The 19,664-nt window shown below is 38.9% G+C and overlaps 1 protein-coding gene across 1 annotated transcript in view; it reads right to left on the bottom strand.

Annotated features, from left to right (window-relative positions):
* Positions 1 to 739: 739 nt before the first annotated feature.
* Positions 740 to 19,664, bottom strand: part of LOC100547876 (polypeptide N-acetylgalactosaminyltransferase 12-like) — a 28,614-nt gene continuing 9,689 nt past the window's right edge. Inside the window, exons 3-7 of the mRNA XM_010708662.1 lie at positions 19,472 to 19,662; positions 7,519 to 7,688; positions 6,652 to 6,841; positions 3,254 to 3,439; positions 740 to 956 (exon numbers count right to left, since the gene is read on the bottom strand). Coding sequence (XP_010706964.1) covers positions 755 to 956; positions 3,254 to 3,439; positions 6,652 to 6,841; positions 7,519 to 7,688; positions 19,472 to 19,662 — 939 coding nt within the window. The 3' untranslated portion in view covers positions 740 to 754. The remainder of the gene's footprint in view (positions 957 to 3,253; positions 3,440 to 6,651; positions 6,842 to 7,518; positions 7,689 to 19,471; positions 19,663 to 19,664) is intronic.

Raw genomic sequence — 19,664 nt, 5'->3', positions numbered from 1 at the left:
AAAAACCCACAAAAAAAAACACAAAAAAAACCCAACACAACAACGAAAAGCATGGATAGTAAGTTAGGAGCTCCCCACAAATCAAAAATGGCATTGTGGGATACCTTCTAAACCACCGCTGGATTGCTTCAGCAAGCTGAGTTGAACCATGTGCTCAGTGGGAATCAGCAACAGTTCATGTAACAGTGGACATGAGGAGAGCGTGATCACTTTACTCATCTGTCTTCATTGTCCCATATCTTCTTTTCCTTCACTGCAAATCCTTTCTATTCCAGCACAGCAATCTATCTGCTTCTTGCCTGATTCCAGATCCATCCTCTGGTGTGGTGCCGTTCTACAGTTCCTGGATATTTCCTCATTGTCTTTTATAACCTTTATACAAACTTTTCCTGATGTGAAACAGAATTAAGCCTTACAGAAGCACAGGCTTGCTCACCCTGTCCCACTGATAACTTCCATCAATTGCCAGCTGTTCCCTCTACCAGCTGCTACAGTGAACTCCAGCACCACATGTAGGAACTACTAATGTGTCTTTCCAACTATCTGCTTTAAGCCACAGAACATAAACTTCATACTCTAATGTCACACCACTGCTTACATTTTACGCTGACATTCCAAATAAAGAAATACTTTAAAAAGATGTCTTTTCAAATGGTTATTCTGAAGGAAAATATAGCTCTAATGAAACGTGAGAACGATGAAAAGATTAATGTAAATGCATACTGAAATATTCTCTTCTTTACATTCGCTAACATCACAGCCATCTTACTGAGTAAAAAGGACAGGATGAAACAAATAAGAAGCTTGTTTTTACTCTCACGAAAAAAAAGTCACTTACCCTAAATGAAAACTCAAGATTTTCTCCTCCCCAGACTTCCATTCCTGTGTCATATGAACCAAGATAATCAAAATACTTCTTACTCACAGAAAACAATCCGCCTGCCATGGTGGGAGACCTGTAAAAGAGAATAATAACTCTAAATTTAATTAAAAGAAAAGGAATTTAAAAACCAACAAAATGAGTTAGAAATACATTTTCACTGTCTATTTTCTCAGACTTCAGGATACAGAGTAAGAGGCAGCTACTGATCAATTAAGTATTCTACTGTGAGGCCATTTGAACTTAATGTTCTGCTAACCAAACTGTATCAGAAATGAGTTTCAAAATATATTAAAATAAAAACATCAATGAAATGTGAGAAGACAAACGTTATGCAAGGATAGATTTTTGCAACTGTAAATCTTTGAGACTGGTATTAAATGAGTTGCCTGTTACTTCAAATTACAGAACATATGTTCTTTGTGGTAGAATTATTTTAGTCAGTTCTGAAATTCTAAGTGCAGTATACTTATAAATTTTACTTAAGTTGTATGTAAACACAAACCTGTGCTTTAGTAATTAATAACAATATTCCTGATTCCATTAATAACAAGTGGAAAAACTCAGAAATTAGCTGATCAAAATTAAGTAAATGTAGCCTCAGAGAGATTTTTTCCTTCAAATATGACCTGCCCATCTGTATTTCTTTTAATTGTTTACTATCTTTGACAAAAAAAAAGAAAAGAAAAAAATAGAAGTCCAAATTGGAACCATTCTGGCAGGGCAATGCTTAAAGGGCACAAGACACAGATCAACAGCATGGTTAAAGGATGTACTTTCTGTAGAGTGGTGTATGCATCTGTACAGAAAATTGAATTTGTTTAATATTGCTCCTAATTGTTTACAGCCTCAGAAAATGACCCTCTTTAAAGTGCCAACCACATTATGCTGGTTGGAACTTAATTCACCTGACACTTTATGAATTTTACTAAATTTCAATTGATATAAGAATTAAAAAATGCTAGGTCTGCCATCACTTATTCTTAACATGTCAAAACTAATTTTACCAGCCATCTTTTTGATGCAACACAGTCTTATACTGTCATACGTTGTTTCAAAGAATGGAAAGAGATGAGGTGAGACAGAGAAGAGAAAAAGACTCCATTAGCTGTCAAGCTCTTCTGCCTCACCCCTCCTCTAGTCTTTCCAAACAGTGATACCACTCCCTAAGCACTGCTGCTTTCTCCAGATAACTATGCCACTCAGCTCAGTCACTGATCCACCTTGAAGCCTTATCATCATTTTCCCCTTGGCATTCCAAAGACAATTCCTTCTTGCTGGGAAGAAAAACATTGTATTTAAGCTAGAGGCTTTTACTTAAAAGTTTTTTTTTTAATATGCATATTAATGTATGCTGAAATAGTCTGATTTACTGTCTCACTTTTCCTATTAAAAAAATCCTGTTTTCTCACAGTTGAGGATAAATTCATTAATATTAGTGAAGCACAGGATATTATTATCATGATAAGTGACCTAGAAAAGACTGGGGAAAAAAAAATAAAAAAAAAATCAATCATTCTATATCTGTTGTAGGTTGTAAGATGACAACTTTTAAATAAAGAAAAGGATGTGACGTTAAAAATGCTGAAGAGGTGCTTCATTTCTCACAATGCACTGCTGAAATACAGCAACTTCCATGTCAAGTATAGCAGACCCTCAGCTATCGGGATTTTGTCTACAGTAAGTACCCATTTGCTAGAAGCACTCTTTGAACTTTCTTTACCTAACCTAAAATTCAATACAGGGTGATGAATAACACCTATGGATTTCAACTCTTGCAAACAGAATTAAAACCCACCATGAAGAAGACACAATCTCCTTCAAGTTAGTCCCTCAGAAACTATGGTGGGCAATGCTAAACCATTTCAACCCAAATGAGGAATCTGAAAACTGGTTCACCTTTGAAAACAGAGCAAGGAGCCACCCCTATTGCTACAGCAGAGAGAAAGTCTTCAGAATGACTTCTGTCTTCTTATTGGTTGACAATTTTTTTCTTCTTTTCATTGCTGACCAAGACATGTTTTGTCACAATGTAGATCTCTTTGTTTTGCATACAGGATAACCTCCAGTACTAATTGAGAACATACAACCCTTCTTTGTGCTGCTAAATGTCTGTTGGGAGTGAATCTACAGGAGTAAGTGATTACTTGTGCAATAAGGATTTCACACAACAGATTACAAGAATTTCAGCTTCTAGAGCAGTATTTTTCCTGGAAAGAAGCTACTCCAAAAAAAGGGAACCATACAAAATGCATAATTTCAAACTAAGTGGTAAGCACTCACAATATGTTTTTTCAGGTTCTGACACTTCCAACTGAAATGAAAAGTACTCACAACATTCACAGTTTAAGAAAAGGATGCATAAAAATTAACCTGATCACATCAATCTTGGACTTTCTTCGTTTCTGTTCTCTCTCAGGGGTTGTGTGCCACGTGAAGACCAATCTCCAGTCAAATCCACCAATCTGTGGCTCACCAGCATTTCCCAAGTATTCAAACGTATTCCAGTCAATAACATCAATAACAGGGCATACAACAGCTGATTCTTCTTCTGCGATCCTAATGGTTTTAAAAGAAGAAATAAGCACATTAGGAGAGAACATATTACTGAGAGAAGCTTCTAATAATTCCTTTTACTACAAAACTCAAAACCTAGAGCAGTCAAGAAAAGAAAACAATGGTTTTCTCAACCAAAATTTCTCAACTCATGCTGCAATATAAGGAAAAAATGACTACAAGAATAATCTTTTTGTTGTTGTTGCTGTTGAGGATGCATTAGGATGGACTCAGGCATCTGGCAAGGACCACACTTCCTGGACAGTGGAAGTGTGATATGCCAGATGGCTTGTGATTACATATCCAGCACCTGGCTCAGCTGCCATATTCAACATCACAATCACAACAAAAATGTCTGCGTTTTACATGTAGCTGCTTCTGAAGTACTTATAAAAAAGAGAAGAATGAAGTAGGATTCCTGGATCATATCAAAGGTGAAAGTGTGTAATCTTTTGTCATGATCATTACCATTCTCCAGGGACAAATAAGATAGCTCCATGGCCCTCAAAATCAGTTTTTCCTATAAATATGATAATCTGTAAAAAGTTACACTGAACACTAGCACAGTAATTTAAAAAGATGCCATGAATTCAAAACAAAAAAAAAGATTCACATCATATGATATTAGATCCCTAATAGTGAAAATATCATGAAGATGGCCTCAAAAAACCCTAACACTACAAGACAGTTAAAAGGACAAAAAAGATAGTTCTGCAGAATGACATCACTATCAGCAAGTCTGATCTAAAGATAGTTGAGATCTCTATCACTACTAGGAACACATCAGAGCAGAGGACATTCCTTGCAAGCAGGCTTTGGCAAGAAGATAAACTTCCTCCCATTTCTCAGTATCATTCAGGGTTTTCTGAATTCCTTTCCAAAAGTATTTGCCCTTAAAAAATGTAAGGAGATTCTTTGCCTTTGCCTTAAATTCTGGAAAGGACTCTTTTAGTACTACAATAGATCAATTCAAGCATGAACACTCAATCAAAGGCTTTTTTCCTAAATCACTCTTTAGTAGTCTTCTCTACATTACTCTTAAACATCTCTGGTTAGTTCAATCAAGAAGTGCTTGTTTGACTTTTGAGTCTTCTTTTAGCCCTGCATCTTCTGATTTATGCATTCCACATAAGAAGAAAAAATGAATGTGTTAGATGGTCAGACAAGACCTGATGTATCCATCATTCAAGGGCAGTTCGTTTCTCACGGGAATATGAAGCTCAAAATCTGCAGGCTGAACAGGGGGGTCTGACTCTGTTACGCTCAGCTCTCTGAAATTAGAGCAGCTTGTGGTGGTTAAATACTGCAGAGGACAGAAGTGGCTCCAGAGGGGTATTGTCTGAGCTGAAAAAGACTGCCTTAAACATGAAATGGTCCCTTCTTGTTGCCACCAGGGAAATACAACACAGCCATTTTCTTCTTTAAAATCCCCCACTGAAGTGCTACTTGGCAGTCTGCACAAAAGGGCTTAACAATATTTGTATATCTCCACTTTCACTTGCATAAAGGTTATGCACAAAGCAATGGGAAGGATGTAAATACAGAGAAAAAAAACTCCCTATCAAAAGTAAAAGAGCTTAGTTGATCATTAAGAGTGAAAAAATATATATTTGGCACATGATTGCAGTTATGAAAGGAATCAGCTAAGTGAAAAGTCATCACTTTTTCTGTAGAGTAAAATTTAACTAGATGGTACAATGTAGAAACAGATTACAACTAGAGAGATGGTTGCATTGCAAAATTCTAACACTGACATATTGCTTCCATAAATTTGAGCCAGTGCCATGTAAACAACTGCTCAGAGATGGACATTTGCAGCTAGAGCAAAAAGGGCATAGGTTCCAAGACACATCCAGAACTAACTTTTTACAGAAGGCAATGTATTACACTCACAATTACCTAAACTGTTTCTCAAGACTACCATCTAGTGGTTTGCAAAAAGAACGTGAAGACATTACAGAAATGATTCCACTCCTATACGCTGTTTTTTAAGAAGGCAGTCATTAAAATCATAGTTATTCTTCGATTTTTATACTTGTGTCATTCTTCACATTATCTGTACTATACAGTTAACCAAAATTTATCTGGAACATATCTATCGTGAAATTTAGACAAAAATAAGAATAAATACGACAATTTTAAGAAGAAAATAGTTATTCCAGATACAATTTCAAATGCAAAATGGAGTGTTTCTCTTGACAATCTCACCCCACTTTTGGGTAGTGCTAGATTTTCTAGCCTTTCTCTGAGGTCTACGATATCTGAGAAAGCATCTTTACAGAATGCAAATCATAACTTGAGGAAATGATTTTTTATTTATTTATTTTGAAATGTTTTTGAGAGAGTTCATTTCCTATATGCTGTATCTAAGTGATCTGATTAAGGTACTGAAACTGTTCAATAGTGATAGCACAGTGGGGTGATGCAGTGGAGTGCTCCACTGGCTGGATATACAGTAGGAAAAGCGTTCTCTAAAGAGCTCTTTGGGTACTGGCTATGTATAGGTAAGGTATAACGTAAATACTTTTACCATAAAACCAGTATTCTGTGTTCTTGGTTTTATGGTGTCTGGTTTCCTTTTTGCCATTTTTTTCCCCAAATGTATTTATTATTAATGGAAATTTTCTAAACTATGCAGATCTGCAATATAGATGAAAAACAACAGAAGTTCAAATTACAGTATCTCAGCACAGATGGTGTGCTGACATAACATTAATTCCTCTCTACTTTATCTACCCCTCTGATGCTTTGTATCACAACCAGATTGAAAAGATGGCCTAGCTCATCTTCAGACAAGGAAGGTGGAGTTTATTGACTTCTCCTTCAATCTGCTTCTGTGCACCTTGTCCTGAAAAAAAAAAAAAAGATGACTCAGATCATCTTTTGAGATGATCTTCTTATCCACCACTCAGGCTGATATCCCCATTTCTCAAGGCAGTTTCACAGCTAGGGGGTGGACTCTCCTCCTTGAAAACAAAGTTTTCACTCCTCTGAAGAAAAAATAAAAGCAGCCTGGTCCACACAGAAAACAAAAAAACAAACTCTTCATGCTCCAGACTTCTATTTTCTAGCTCTCTTTCAGGAGAAAAATTGCCTGAGGGACCAGACTGTGATAACCTCTGACAAAAGTCTGTGAAGAGTGATTTTTTCCCTGCAAAGCCAGAAACACGCTAAAATGACTCTTCGTACTGCCACAGCACAAAGTCTTGATATACCTTTCCAGAAGTGGTTCCAGCCAGCCCTCATGGCATTCACAGTGGCAGTCCAGGAAGGTCAGAATGTCCCCTTTGGCTACAGAAGCCCCCAGCAGTCGAGCTCGAACCAGTCCTTCCCTCTTGTTCGCACGAATAAGACGCACCTTGCGTAAGCCAGCCACATAGTTTTCCAAAGGCTCCTTTAAATGGTCTATAATGACAACAAAAACATATATACAGTTCTGTAGTGATTGGTTTATGGCATGTTAAAGAGCGCTCTTTCTTGATCATTATATGACATAGTTGGTGCTTTACTGTCTACACTAAGAAAGGATAAGAATGGACAAAAATTGGTTCCTTTTAAGAAACTGAATGCTTCATAGTTGCTCTGTTTCTCACTTCCAAGTTATTAATTTTGTCTCAAATGTGAAGGTTTTACCTTAACACAAGGTTTTATTATTATGAAGGTTTTATTCTTAACACAATTCACCTGTGATAGAAAATGACAGCACTGTTACGTGTTCCATAATTCACATAGAAACAGACAACTCAGATGCTCCTTACTATAACTGACACCAGTATAACCTTGGAGCAATTGAAAAGTGCTCAAAGGAGCACAGGTGGAATGCTCCAACAAGGCTGTAGTTATGCACATATGGAAGCATTCACATTACAACAAAGCAAACATGCCCCATTCAAAAAATGTGGTCCAGAACTTGAAATTTTCATTGGCTTCCAAAAGACAAAACATTTTTCAGCTAGATACCTCTGCTGCAGAATTTCATGGTGCATTACCAAAAGAGATCTATTTCGCCCGTGGACTAGATGACAAAAAAAAAATAGAAGGACAAAACAAAAATCAGCATTATTTAAAATTATTCTTTGTACCTTTGTCACTGTAATCATCTACAAGGATAACTTCTTCTAAAAGTATATCTGGAGATGTCTCAAGAACGCTATGAACAGTTCGCAGAAGTGTTGACCAAGCCTCATTATAGAAAGCTATCACAACTGAAGTTTTGGGCAGGCTATAGTAGTCATATTTCTTCTCTTTGCACCTGTAATCAAGGGGACAACATTTAGTACAAGTGCAAAAACACTTGTCAGTTTTTAGAAAACTGTTATCAAATGAATATTTCGTACCTTTAAATTAAGAACACTTAGAGGAACTTAACAAAACTGTGAGTACACAGAGTAGTCACGCAAATACCTTTAGAAAACTGGTCTTCCAGAATCAACTAAGACTAGAATTCTGCAACTCCCCAAATTATCTAAACAGAAAAGTAATAGGAGGCATTCTGGGCTGGTGTATACAGTAGTTGTGGTTAAAACACCCCTTGCAGACTATAGAAAGAAGAAAATAAGGGGAAAAAAAAAAAGGAAAAATAAAAACACGAAGCATGGTAAAAACAGCATAAATTATTGAGAACCTGTGTTTTGGAAAATAAAACAGGTGCCAGACAGTAAAAACGTAACTGAAGAAACAGAAACATATAAAGAGAAAACAAACAAATACCAGTCATGTAACTATGAAATATGTACACTAAAGCATAACTTGGGAAGACCGCAGAACTGTCAAGATATAATAGTGAAATCACAAAAAAACAGTCTTAAAAATGCACAGTTTTGACTCTGTGGAGAGCCAGCACGTTTGCAAACCTTTGGATTAAGTTCCAGAATGGATTTCCTATATATATGTATATATATATACGAGCTTCTCTAAATGAACATAAGGATGCCAAGAGATTTTTGGATGAGCCAAGAGTATAAGGATTCCCCCTATTCTGAAAGAATTTTAAAATAATGACAGAGTTTTTAGCATGGTTGTTCCCCTTTCCCTCAAGTGCCATATAAAGTTTTATACCCTGCAACAGCAGCAGTTTAGAGACCTGAGAGGCTTCCTATGCCTCCAGCTTACTGCCTGGAAGATGAGAGGGGCAGAAGGACACATTCCTATACATTACTGGGTACCAACAGGTACAACAGCATGTAGGGTATCCCTCCAATCAAGACAGGTTATCAGTAAGTTGTCCAAAACACAATGAAGGAAGAAAGCAGAACTGACCAGGAGCAAGTGTGACAGCAAAATCCATGAGTCCCATTTACAAGAGGCAAAATTCCTCAAAACACACACGCACTGATATGAAAACTGCTAATCTTTAGCACAGCAAGACTACATTTACTGACTGCAATGCTGTTGTGATAATAACAAGATAATAAAAAGAGAATTCTCATAGATTTATTTAAAGATTAGGTAGTATTTATTAATATCTGAGGTGTTGTAAGAGAAAGTGTCTATATCTGGGTAAATAAATCTAAAATTACAATTCTCAAGAGAAAAAAAAAAAAAGATGTAGAATAATTTTGTAATAAATACCTGAAAATGAGGAAACAAAGAGGAGAAATGATAATTGGGTGGAGGAGGAACACAGACGTGTGCTTCTCAAACATGACAGGAATGCTATATAACAGCATTCATTTTACATGAGATATGCATGCATACACACACACACACACACACACACACATACACATTGAAGAAGAAAAGCACTTATCCCCCCAGGCTGCACCAATGCTAAGACATGCTCCACACAGAGGTGCCTCACACTCATGGCTGGTGACAGAAGTCATTTATTTTGCCAAATGTAACATTTTTTTTCCTCTAAGAACAATGAAGAAAAACCAACAACATGAATCCAATTTTAGAAATACATATTTTCTCTAGCCTACTGTAAAGCAATTATGCTCATTACTGCCAGAAAAAAAAAAATCCTGTTATATATCACAATCACTTGCACTAGGTAATTTCAGTTCATTTCTTGATGGAAACAAATTCTTGATGGATCATTACCTACCCATTTTAGAAAAATTAAGGAAAGAAGAAATAAATAGGAGAAAACCTCCAGGGGAGTTTTCTCCAGAAAATGTCTCAAAAAGATTCATGGAATATTAAAGTTGCATTCCCTTATGCGAAAAGAGAAAAGAAATCCAAAAGGTCTAAAGAAGCTTATAAGCCTAATTATAGATTAAAGACTTCAATGAATTTGCCTAAAAATCACATGCTGGAGACAGGAAACATAATTTGGCAGAGAACAAAGCAGTCCCCAGACTGCTCCTGATTCATTGTGCATTGCTGCCTCCTCCATCAAGTATTACTGAGGCTGCGGAAAAAAGTCAGCCTCTCATGGAGCAGACCAGAGCCCATATTTCTCAAGAAAGAGGCTAAAGTCAAGAAAGAGGTTAAGAGGAAAAGCATTTTGTAAAAAAGAGCGACTTATTATCAGCATGGCGAGGAGGAGAGCTGGCTCCTCAGGCTGCCTGTGCCTGCTCTCCATCCCCCTAACAGGAATGCCTCCATCACCTGTTGGCATACTCCAACATGCAGAGCAGTACAGAATTCAGCTTCTTACTGCATTACATTCATTTGTGGGGAAAAAACAATCACCAGATACGCACTAGCTAACATTTTGCAACTTCACAAAAAAAAAATTAGAGAAAAATTATCATTCAGCTACTGTGCAAAATTGCACGTCCACCTTGTAAGTTATTTCCAAGACACATACCCATGACTACCTTTCTACTAAACTGCTACTAGTCTCAAACACTGTTGCTAAAATGAAGTGCTCTTTTCCTTATCTTTCTGTATTGAAGGAAATTTCAGAGAGTTTTGCTCAGACTTAGGAAAGAATGCCATTGCGAAGATCACAACCTAAAGCATTTAAATCCTGGAAACATACCCAGGTAAGAAAATATTGTAATTCTCAGAAATAAAAACGTTTATAGGTGTCGTTGCAGAATAATTAAACAGGAGACATATCTACAGTAAACACTGACACCTAACAAGAAAAAAAGAAGCTTAAAAAAGAAAAGACTAAAGACAGGAAACTCAGTATCAAAACCGGTCATCTTCTCCCTTTTCCAACATCTACTTACAGCAGAACCATCTTCACAGTGCTTCTTCTGTATTCATCCTTGCAAGCTGCCAGATGTATTTTTATTCCCCATGTGTCACCCAAGTATTCAAGCATTTATTTTCTACGTGAATCATTTCACTCCTACTTTGGGTTATTGAGAAAAACAAACCCAAGTCAGTTACAATATGTCATTAAAATGACAGGGAAGATATAAGCTGGTGACAGTAGCTCAAAAATATGTTTTTGCAGCTAGAGAACGTATATTTATACTATCTATACTGCAAACTGCTTTCAGTTCCTCACTAAGGCCTGCGTTAGTGCTACCCCCAAATGCCCAGCACTGACCTGGCCCAGGACGGGTGCCATGACAGGAGCAGATTAACCATGCCTTATGGCAGCTACCTGAAGACCCAGTACTGTCCTTCAGCCAGCTCTGTGTGTCCACAAAGACAATCCCTCTCACCCTTCTTAGAATATTTATCCAGGATAGACAAACAGGCCCTTGTAGGCCCACACCTCTCCTCTGTCAATAGAGATTTAACTGTAGGGCAGATGCTTCACTTTCCATGGCTAAAGTTAACTGAGAGGAAACTACCCAGTTCCTACTGCTGGCTGATACACCACCCAGAACATTGCTATCACAACTACCAAACAGTTCATAGAAACACCCTGTAGGCATAAAGAAATGAGCTGCTTGTAAATTTGACATTTCTAAGCATGGAAAATAAACACAATAGGTCTGTCATGAATACAATATATGTCCCATACGTTACACAACTACTCTCTCATTACCTTATTCAACTACAGGGATTTGATTTTGTTTATACATACAGAGATAAGCACTATATATATTTATACATATATATTTAAAAACTCAATAAAATTTTAGAAGTGTGTATATGAGAGGGTATTGCTTCAGGAAAGCAGATGTCTCTTACTCAAGCTGATTTTGAAAAAAAAATTACAACACCTGGATCAGTCACTGAGAAAAAAAAAAAAAAGAAGTAAATTCTAATGGCATTCAGTCATGAATCTTTTTATTCCTAGATGAGATGAAAGAGAGGATAATGCAGGTACACATCTTTCTTTCAGTGAGCACAAACTTAGAACCACATTCACTGTCTTCCATCCCTCCTGGATCTCTCCCTACTGCACCTATTCAAACATATAACTTCCCCAAATAAAACCTAAAATAACGCAAGTAAAGATGCATCACTATAAATCAAACGTCTTGTGAGGTTTGGGTTTTCTCTTTCTGCATTTGCAATTTACAGTCTGAGACTGTGAGGCTGATGAGTTTAATAATTTAACCTTGGCATCTACTACGCTACAAAATTTTCTGTTAGTAAGCATTGCAATAGGTTATTTATTAGAAACTAAAGAGACATCAGGCAGGAAATGCCTAAACAAAATTCAATGGGCTATTCTGGAGAACATTTATGTCAATTAATGTAATTACTCAATTTATTTCAGTGTAAGGAGCTGTTCTCAGAGATGTGTATCTCTAAGCAGGGAGAGAGAGTGTGAACGTGTGTACAGCAGGCACGCTGCCATGACTTAAGTAGGGTTGCTGACACGCTTCGGTGCAAGACATTTCCAAATTTTATGTTCTACATGCCCAGCTACTCATATTTTAAGAAAAAAAAAAAGTAAGTGAAAGTTTTCAGAAATTTGTTAGGAATACAGTCTGCTCACAAGCTATTTAAGATTTTGTAAATATATACTTCTCTTTTAGAATAGACAGACTTGAACATTTTTTAACGGAAAAAAAGGTAGTCTGCTGAAAATCTAGATGTTGCAATTATTCTCAGCTCTCTGCACCAATACATTTAGACCGCTGACATTTTCTTTTTATTTTTTTATTTTTTATTTTTAATATGAATGCCCCAAACCATAGGGAAGCTCAAGATTCTTCTTCTCTCAAAAAGTTCCTAATTTGAACGTGGTTAAGGTGTGGAATTAAAGGGTGCCCATTTAGTGAGAAGTGTGCTCAAAAGCAGCACTTTGTTGGCTCTGAGAAAATACAGCTGATCCACACCTATGGCAACAGCTGGGGGCATCCAAATCCGCTTTCATCTTCTTCACTTCCACTCCATAAACTGCAGAAGTACCAATGTGAGAGCCTGCCAAGACAAAATGCCTCCCAAAGGCAGAGGACTAAGCTGCGCTGGGGCCCTGCTCTCCCTCTCCCTCCCCTCCAACCATGAGCACCTCAAGCTCCTCAGCACAACACAGAGTGCAGCCCTGCTTTCTGAGCCAACCTGCACTGCTACTCAGGCTGTGATCTCCTCCAGGATGAATCTGTGCTTGAGTGGCCCTTCCTTGTTCCTCCTTAGGTGAGTGCAACCTATGGATAAAATCTGTAAGCCAAAAGCCACACAGCTCTATTAAATCAAAATCCTAGATGTGTAAGCGCAAGGTTTTCAATGCAATTAAAGGATATAAATCAGGTTACTCTTATCTCCTCCAAACATCACCCAATTTTTCAGCCTAATATATTTTCTCAGATGAAAGCACCTTGAAGGAAGCGTCAGTTCTGCTTAAAAATTAAGAAGCCTCAAGGCCTCATCCAGACAAGGAATGCAAAGACTGCACTTGGTTCTGCACACCTCCTCACACCTTATGGAAGGTGTGTCTTGCCCTGCTTAGCAAAGAGAGAGCTGCAAGCTGCTGGTAACAGCCAGGACAGACAAATTAACAGGGCAAGGCCGAAATGAGTCAACAGGACAAACTAGGGATAGAGGTCAGATCACTCATCACCTGCTCCAGTCTGGAACAAACTATGATGCAAAGACCCCTTTACCCCCCCAGATCACAACACAGTCTATGAGGCTGTAATGCAATCAGGTCCTAAAATCCACAAATTCAAAAACATCCATAGGCTCACCTGTACACTTACATTCTCTACAGTCTTCTAAGAAACCTGTAGAAGTTCTGGCCCAGATTCTGGATGTCGGTAAGAAGGCATTTCCACATGATTAAGTGAGGAAAAAAATGTGTTTGTTATTGTTGTTCTTAAGTATTTTTATTTTGCTGATTTGAAACTATGTTACTCTTTTTCAAATGGTTACCCATGCTTGCAATCTTCTTCCAAATCTGTGAGACACACGTAACATTTGTACCAAGCTGTACAATTCCACACACATTCAAAAATTTACTTTTAGGTGAAAACTGTGATTTCACACACATACATTGAAAAAAAAAAATTACTTTTAGGTGTATAACTTGATTCAAGACAAGAAAAGCATTTTGCAAGGTAGTACATTAGCTGAAAGTTATTGTAACCATCACAAGCAGCAGGGTGCAGATGCACCTGGACTTCTGAGACACAGTGTGTAGTGAAATCACAGTTTGAAAAAAATTAGAGAAGAAAACGTCATCACTTGTGCTTAACTATCACTGATCTGGAAACTGTGTCACATTAAAACAAAACCAACTCAAACCAAGCAGTCATCTAGAGGTCAGAGGAAGCTGAAGAACTCTGTAAGAAGCTGCAAAGGAAAACAATCAAGAAATAACACTGATTTCTACTGGAAAATGCGGGAGGATGACTGTTAATTAAAAGCAAAATGATAAAGGGTCCTTACAACCCAGACCATTCTATGATTCTATAAAGAAAACTTGCACATTTTTAGGGAAAATAGGAAACAATATCTCAAAAATAGTAAAATATACAAAAATACCAAAGCAGAGTATACTAAAATATGAAAGTACGTGCATACAAAAATACCAAAGCAGTCATGGAAGCATCCCTGTGTTCTGTATTGCTACAAAACACAAGACTGCTGATTTAAAACAAACAAACAAAACAGTAATGCTGCAGATGTATTACTCCTCCATATAACCGCAGGAGGAAGGAATGAGTAATCCCAGTCACACACTGCTGTGTGGGTCCAAATCTACTTACAAACGTGAAGAATCCTGCAAACTAATGATAAAGTAATAACTAGAAGGTATTATGACCAACGTAGTTAAATAGCATTATAATTTCTGTAGTTGTTACCAATTATCCCCTCCAAAAAAAGCTTGGGGGAAAAAAAAAAAAAAAAAAACAATCACCAAAATAATGACCATAACATTATGAAGATAGTAAAAGCATATACAGCTGCAAGTGTTTTATGCAAAACATTTGCCTGTACGTAGAAGTATTGTCTGTTTGGACTCCACTCAGCTGTAAAGCATGAACATATCTATAGCAAATGAAGCCTGCATGCAAATACTGCACTCACAAGGAAGGAGCAAGCCTGCAAGCTCAAGCTTCTGCAGATAAGCATGCCATGGAGTCCACTTTCAGTGCTGTAAAATGTGATTGCTGTTTTTTATTTGTCATCTAAAGATACTGTGGGAAGCTTGTGGGAAGCTTTCCTTTCCAGTGTGCTGAAGAGGAAAGCCCAGACTGCTATTGCAGCAGGTGAGCGAGGCTCCTGGAAATAGCAGCCTGCCGATCGCACCCAAATGCTAAGGTTGGAAAAGACCTCCATGATCACCTAGCCCAACCATCAACTCATCACCACAACACCCACTAAACCACGTCCCTCGGTGTCACATCTACCCAGAGCAGAAGAGGGAGAAAAGCCGGTCTCAAGGATTGCCCTGGGAATTTGCTAGCAAGATGGGTAGTCAATGGAATTGGGTGTTTACAGCACAGTAAACAAAAAAAGCACAGTACCAAGATAGATTGTGTGAGACTCACATTCGAATTCAAGAATAGGCAGAAAAAGCAGTTTTCAAAGTTGGAAAAATCTTAGCACAACACTGTTGCCCATAGAATCATGGAATCATAGAATGGTTTGGGTTGGAAGGGACCTTTAAGATCACCTAGTTCCAACCGCCATGCTATAGGCAGGGACACCTCCCTCTAGACCAGGTTGCTCAAAGCCCCATGCAGCCTGGCCTTCAATGCATCCAACCTCTCTGGGCAACATGTCCCAGTGTCTCACCACCCGCACAGCAAAGAATTTCTTCCTAATATCTAGTCTAAATCTACCCTCTTCCAGTTAAAAAGTTAAAAGCCAATTCTTCTTTTTCTATCGCTACCTATTCTCATAAAAAGTCCCTCCTCAGCTTTCCTGTAGGCCCCTTCAGACACTGGAAGGCCGCTTTAGGGTCCCCTCGGAGCCTTCTCCTCTCCAGGCTGAAGAGTCCCAACTCCCTCAGCCTGTTCTCACAGGGGAGGTACTCCAGCCCTCTGATCATCTTCATGGTCCAAATTGGACCCAACAAAGAAGACTTGCAGGAACACACTATGACACTGAATGTGAAGAACCACTGAAGAGTTAAATCCAACCTGTTACTCCATAGTCCTATGACATATTTTGCTACTAGCCTTTTACAAATTGCACCATTTCATAATTCCCTGGCAAACTGTACATCCTTATTCACAATACTTTAACCAAAAGAGTACTTTTTCATAGGTTGATTTTTATATATATGCATGCATATTTGTACATGCATATACTTATAGTTCTAGCTGTCAACAGAACTAAAAAGCTTCTGCATGATGAAACAGTATTATCAGATGCTGATTACAAGCCAAGACAGTTAAAGGAAGCAGTAACTGTCTAAAGGAAATGACGGAAGCTATCACATTTTCCAGGTCTGTAATTCGAGAGAAAAAGAATCAGTTCTCAGAATAATGTATTATGGCAGTCTGTGAGAATAAGGAATAAAGACGTGAACATTTACATTGGCAAGGATATATTAGTATGAAAAACATCTCACGCTGAAGAAACTTTATAATAAAGTACATACAATCTGATGGAATTCATAATCAAATATGACATTATTTTGAGGGCTAAACTCAGGCCATATTCCTCTTCCTGCTTATGACTGCTGGACAAACACCTCTACAGCTTCCTTCCATCTTTTATCAGTAACTATTGCCACACTTCCGGTCTGATAGCAAGTCCAAGATGTACTACATACAACAGTGGAAAATATTTGTGCCACCTATTTCTGATAAAGCAACACCTTGTATCCATAATGTTGCAGAACAGGCTAAAGACTTACTAGTTTAGATATTTTCAGTCTTACAAGTCAAAATTCTCTGTGGCAGTACCTTCAAAATGGGTCACTGATGAATGTAGAAGGACATTAACATTAAAACAAGCAGAGGAGCATCCAAGGGTTGTTATCTATCTTTACTCCCATTTCTTTCCATCCCCCGATTTTCCTCGGGTCTAAATTTCAAGACTTGCCTCACACACATAAAAATGTGCTGGTACAGACCAAAAAGGCCACAATACAGTATCTGTTAATATCTGATGAATGCTTGATTTGAACTTTCCAGAGATGGACTTCCTTATACTTCACAGCACATGGATTCATGGAGCAAGGTGGTGGCTCAAGGTGCTTCATCCTCCTCATGCATCAAGCTAATAGTGCCATGGCTCAGCAACAGGCACCGCTCAGCAGCCTCTTTGTCTTTCAGGCCAAAGTGCCTGGAAAATGACATCAGTCCTTTCATTACAGAAATCATGCCATAAGCTGAACAGCATTGGGTCCAACAAGGTTTCTGTGAAACTTGACCAGCAACCCTTCTTCACTACAAAAAAAAGAAAACGAATGCTTTCCATCTTTATCCAGTTATTTATAAATGCAAGGAATTTTCACCTTACTCCACAGCTGTTTAAGGAACTCATCACAAGAAGACAACAGCACACTTTTTTTTTTTTTTCCCCTAATGAACTCCAGCAGGTTTGAGACATGCCATGCTTGGTAAAAGCCAGATTGACTCTATCTCAATAGATCACACCAAGCTACTACTAATTCTATTCCTTATCAGTTTCTAAATAACAAACTTAGGAGAGACCCAAGCCTTATTAGCACACAGTTCTCTGCCTCTCCTCTGAAATAGACCACTTAAAAAAAAAAAAAAAGTTGCATATTTGTCACTTTCTGGACATTAGGTACCCAAACAGTTTCACTGATCACATCTAGAAATGTAGTCTTCACACCACCTTGGGAAAGCTGAAGCATTACTACACATTTCCTATCATCACAGCCTCTCTCACCATCCCAGTGTTCATAAAGATCATTAAATTCTTATCTGGTTGGTCAAGCATTACCAAAATAAAACAAAGTAAACCAGATATTCCTTAGACTTGACATTTCAATCCATACAGCCTCTAATGGAATGCAAAGAATTTTTTGGCAGTACAGGCTTGTGGATACCTTTTTTAATGTTTTGGGGGCGTTTTTTGGACCTGGATCTCTTTAACGTTCTTCCCTCTTAAGGGAAGTAGTAACAACTTTATTGCAAAATTGTCTTTGGGGAAATTTTTTTATATTTGCTGTGGAAGTTAGATAGATGTTCTGTGATATTTCTGCCAAATTTAGATTTAACTGTGTGGAAATACACGAACAACTTCAGTGCACCAGTATATAGATACTAAAACAGTACAACACAGCCCTATCTTCAGAAAACAATTATCTCCAAGATTACGTCATTAACACTTTGCAATCCTTTGGCTTAGATATTTTATCATTTCAACATGCAAGTACTAAAATCAAAAACAGCACACCACCACAGCAAGATCCAAGATCCTTCTTATATTATTTCAAGAATCTGCCCCCTCTATCTATCTCAACAGCTCAACAACTGCAATCTTCCACTTCCTCCAGCAGAAGGTCTAGGAGAAATTGCAGTGATTTTTTGAAACAACTTAAACTCTTCCTGTAGAAACACAACGTAAGCCTCTGTAGATGCTATAGTCCCGTCTATAGACTGCTTCAGAAGCGACAGTATGAACACAGTATGAGCTAGCTAAGGTAAACAAGCCTGCTGTCAGGCTTGCAGTTACAGTAAAGAGGCCTTGCATTCACACTGCAATTTTTTGTCACTGTAAGATACATGTTTTAGATTGAACACTTGTAAGTAGAATTGAGTGAGCAGCTGTTCAAGACACAAACAAGAAAGAAATGTATGGCAGAGACAGGGCTCTGTCTTCTCCCCAGTTTCCTGTGACCACGAGCCCACTGCAAAGAAATCAACTAGCTGAGGTGGAAGGGACTTGAGTTGGCTGAAGGCACATACTCTAATTGGTCCCCTTTTCTCTTGTTTAAGGCTATCCTTCTCAGCAACTTTCTACTTGCTTACAGGATGAGCCACGTCGAGATGAACCTCTGAATCAAACACAGTATTTGCATAGGCCAGAAGCAACCATACAGACAAACTTTCAGCACCACCTTCACGACTACACCAAACTGTGGTTTGCCAACTCAAACCATCTGTCCAAGGTATCTAATCCTTATATTAAAGTTGCTGGTGCCATTATCTCTGGTAAACTGTCCCAACAACAAATTATCCAAGAACAAAGGAAGTGTGAAGTTAGATGGACTTTCAGCATTTAAGAGGGCACTTAGGTATCATGAAACAGCAGCACAGTCCCAGTAAACATGTACCTGAACTTTCTTTGTGACAGAACAGCCCAATTCACATTGTGTGAAGTACTTGAGTGCAGCGCAAAGCTGAATTCTGGGAAGTACAATATTTGTAGAGTTGGGAGTGGCTGGAAAAGTACACTGCATGCAGTGACCTAACCGGGGGACGACCGGGATCTGCGCGGTGCCACGGGAAAAGGCTGACACCACCCTGCAGAGATCAGCCTCTCTTAGACTGCGCCATGGCCAGCGCCGTGCCCTCGTCTGCCTTAAGGAAGAGATCAGTGGCACAAGCGCTGACAACTTCCAGTCTATGAGATACGCGGTGCTTTTAAAGCGGTCCGCGGAGAAAAACGATACTACGATACTGTACCAACAGCTCTTGAGTTTTCGAGGGGAACTGAAGGCTGTGCCCCGCTGATCGCCGCCACCGGACACCTGCTGGCCCGGGGCAGCCGCCGCACGGAGCCGTGCCGTGCAGGACAGGCTGGGCTCGGCTCCTCGCCCCGCCCTACAGCCGCCTCTCGGATCCCGGCGGTACTCACAGCGGGTTCCAGCGCTCGGGCAGGCGGCGGTGCAGCGAGATGCGGTCGCTCAGGTAGATGTTAATCTGGTGCCGTCGGATGCTCTCCTCCTGACGGCGCTTCTCCGCTGGGCTCAGCTCCAGCCGCACCGCCCGGCCCAGCTCGCCCAGCGCCCCTGGCTCCGCGTCGGGCTTCGCGTACACCGGCTTCCGCA

The sequence above is a fragment of the Meleagris gallopavo genome, chromosome 3 (genome assembly GCF_000146605.3).
Source record: "Meleagris gallopavo isolate NT-WF06-2002-E0010 breed Aviagen turkey brand Nicholas breeding stock chromosome 3, Turkey_5.1, whole genome shotgun sequence".
Taxonomy (NCBI): domain Eukaryota; kingdom Metazoa; phylum Chordata; class Aves; order Galliformes; family Phasianidae; genus Meleagris; species Meleagris gallopavo.
The sequence above is the reverse complement of the archived record's forward strand: the minus strand, read 5'-3'. Positions and strand labels throughout refer to the sequence as shown.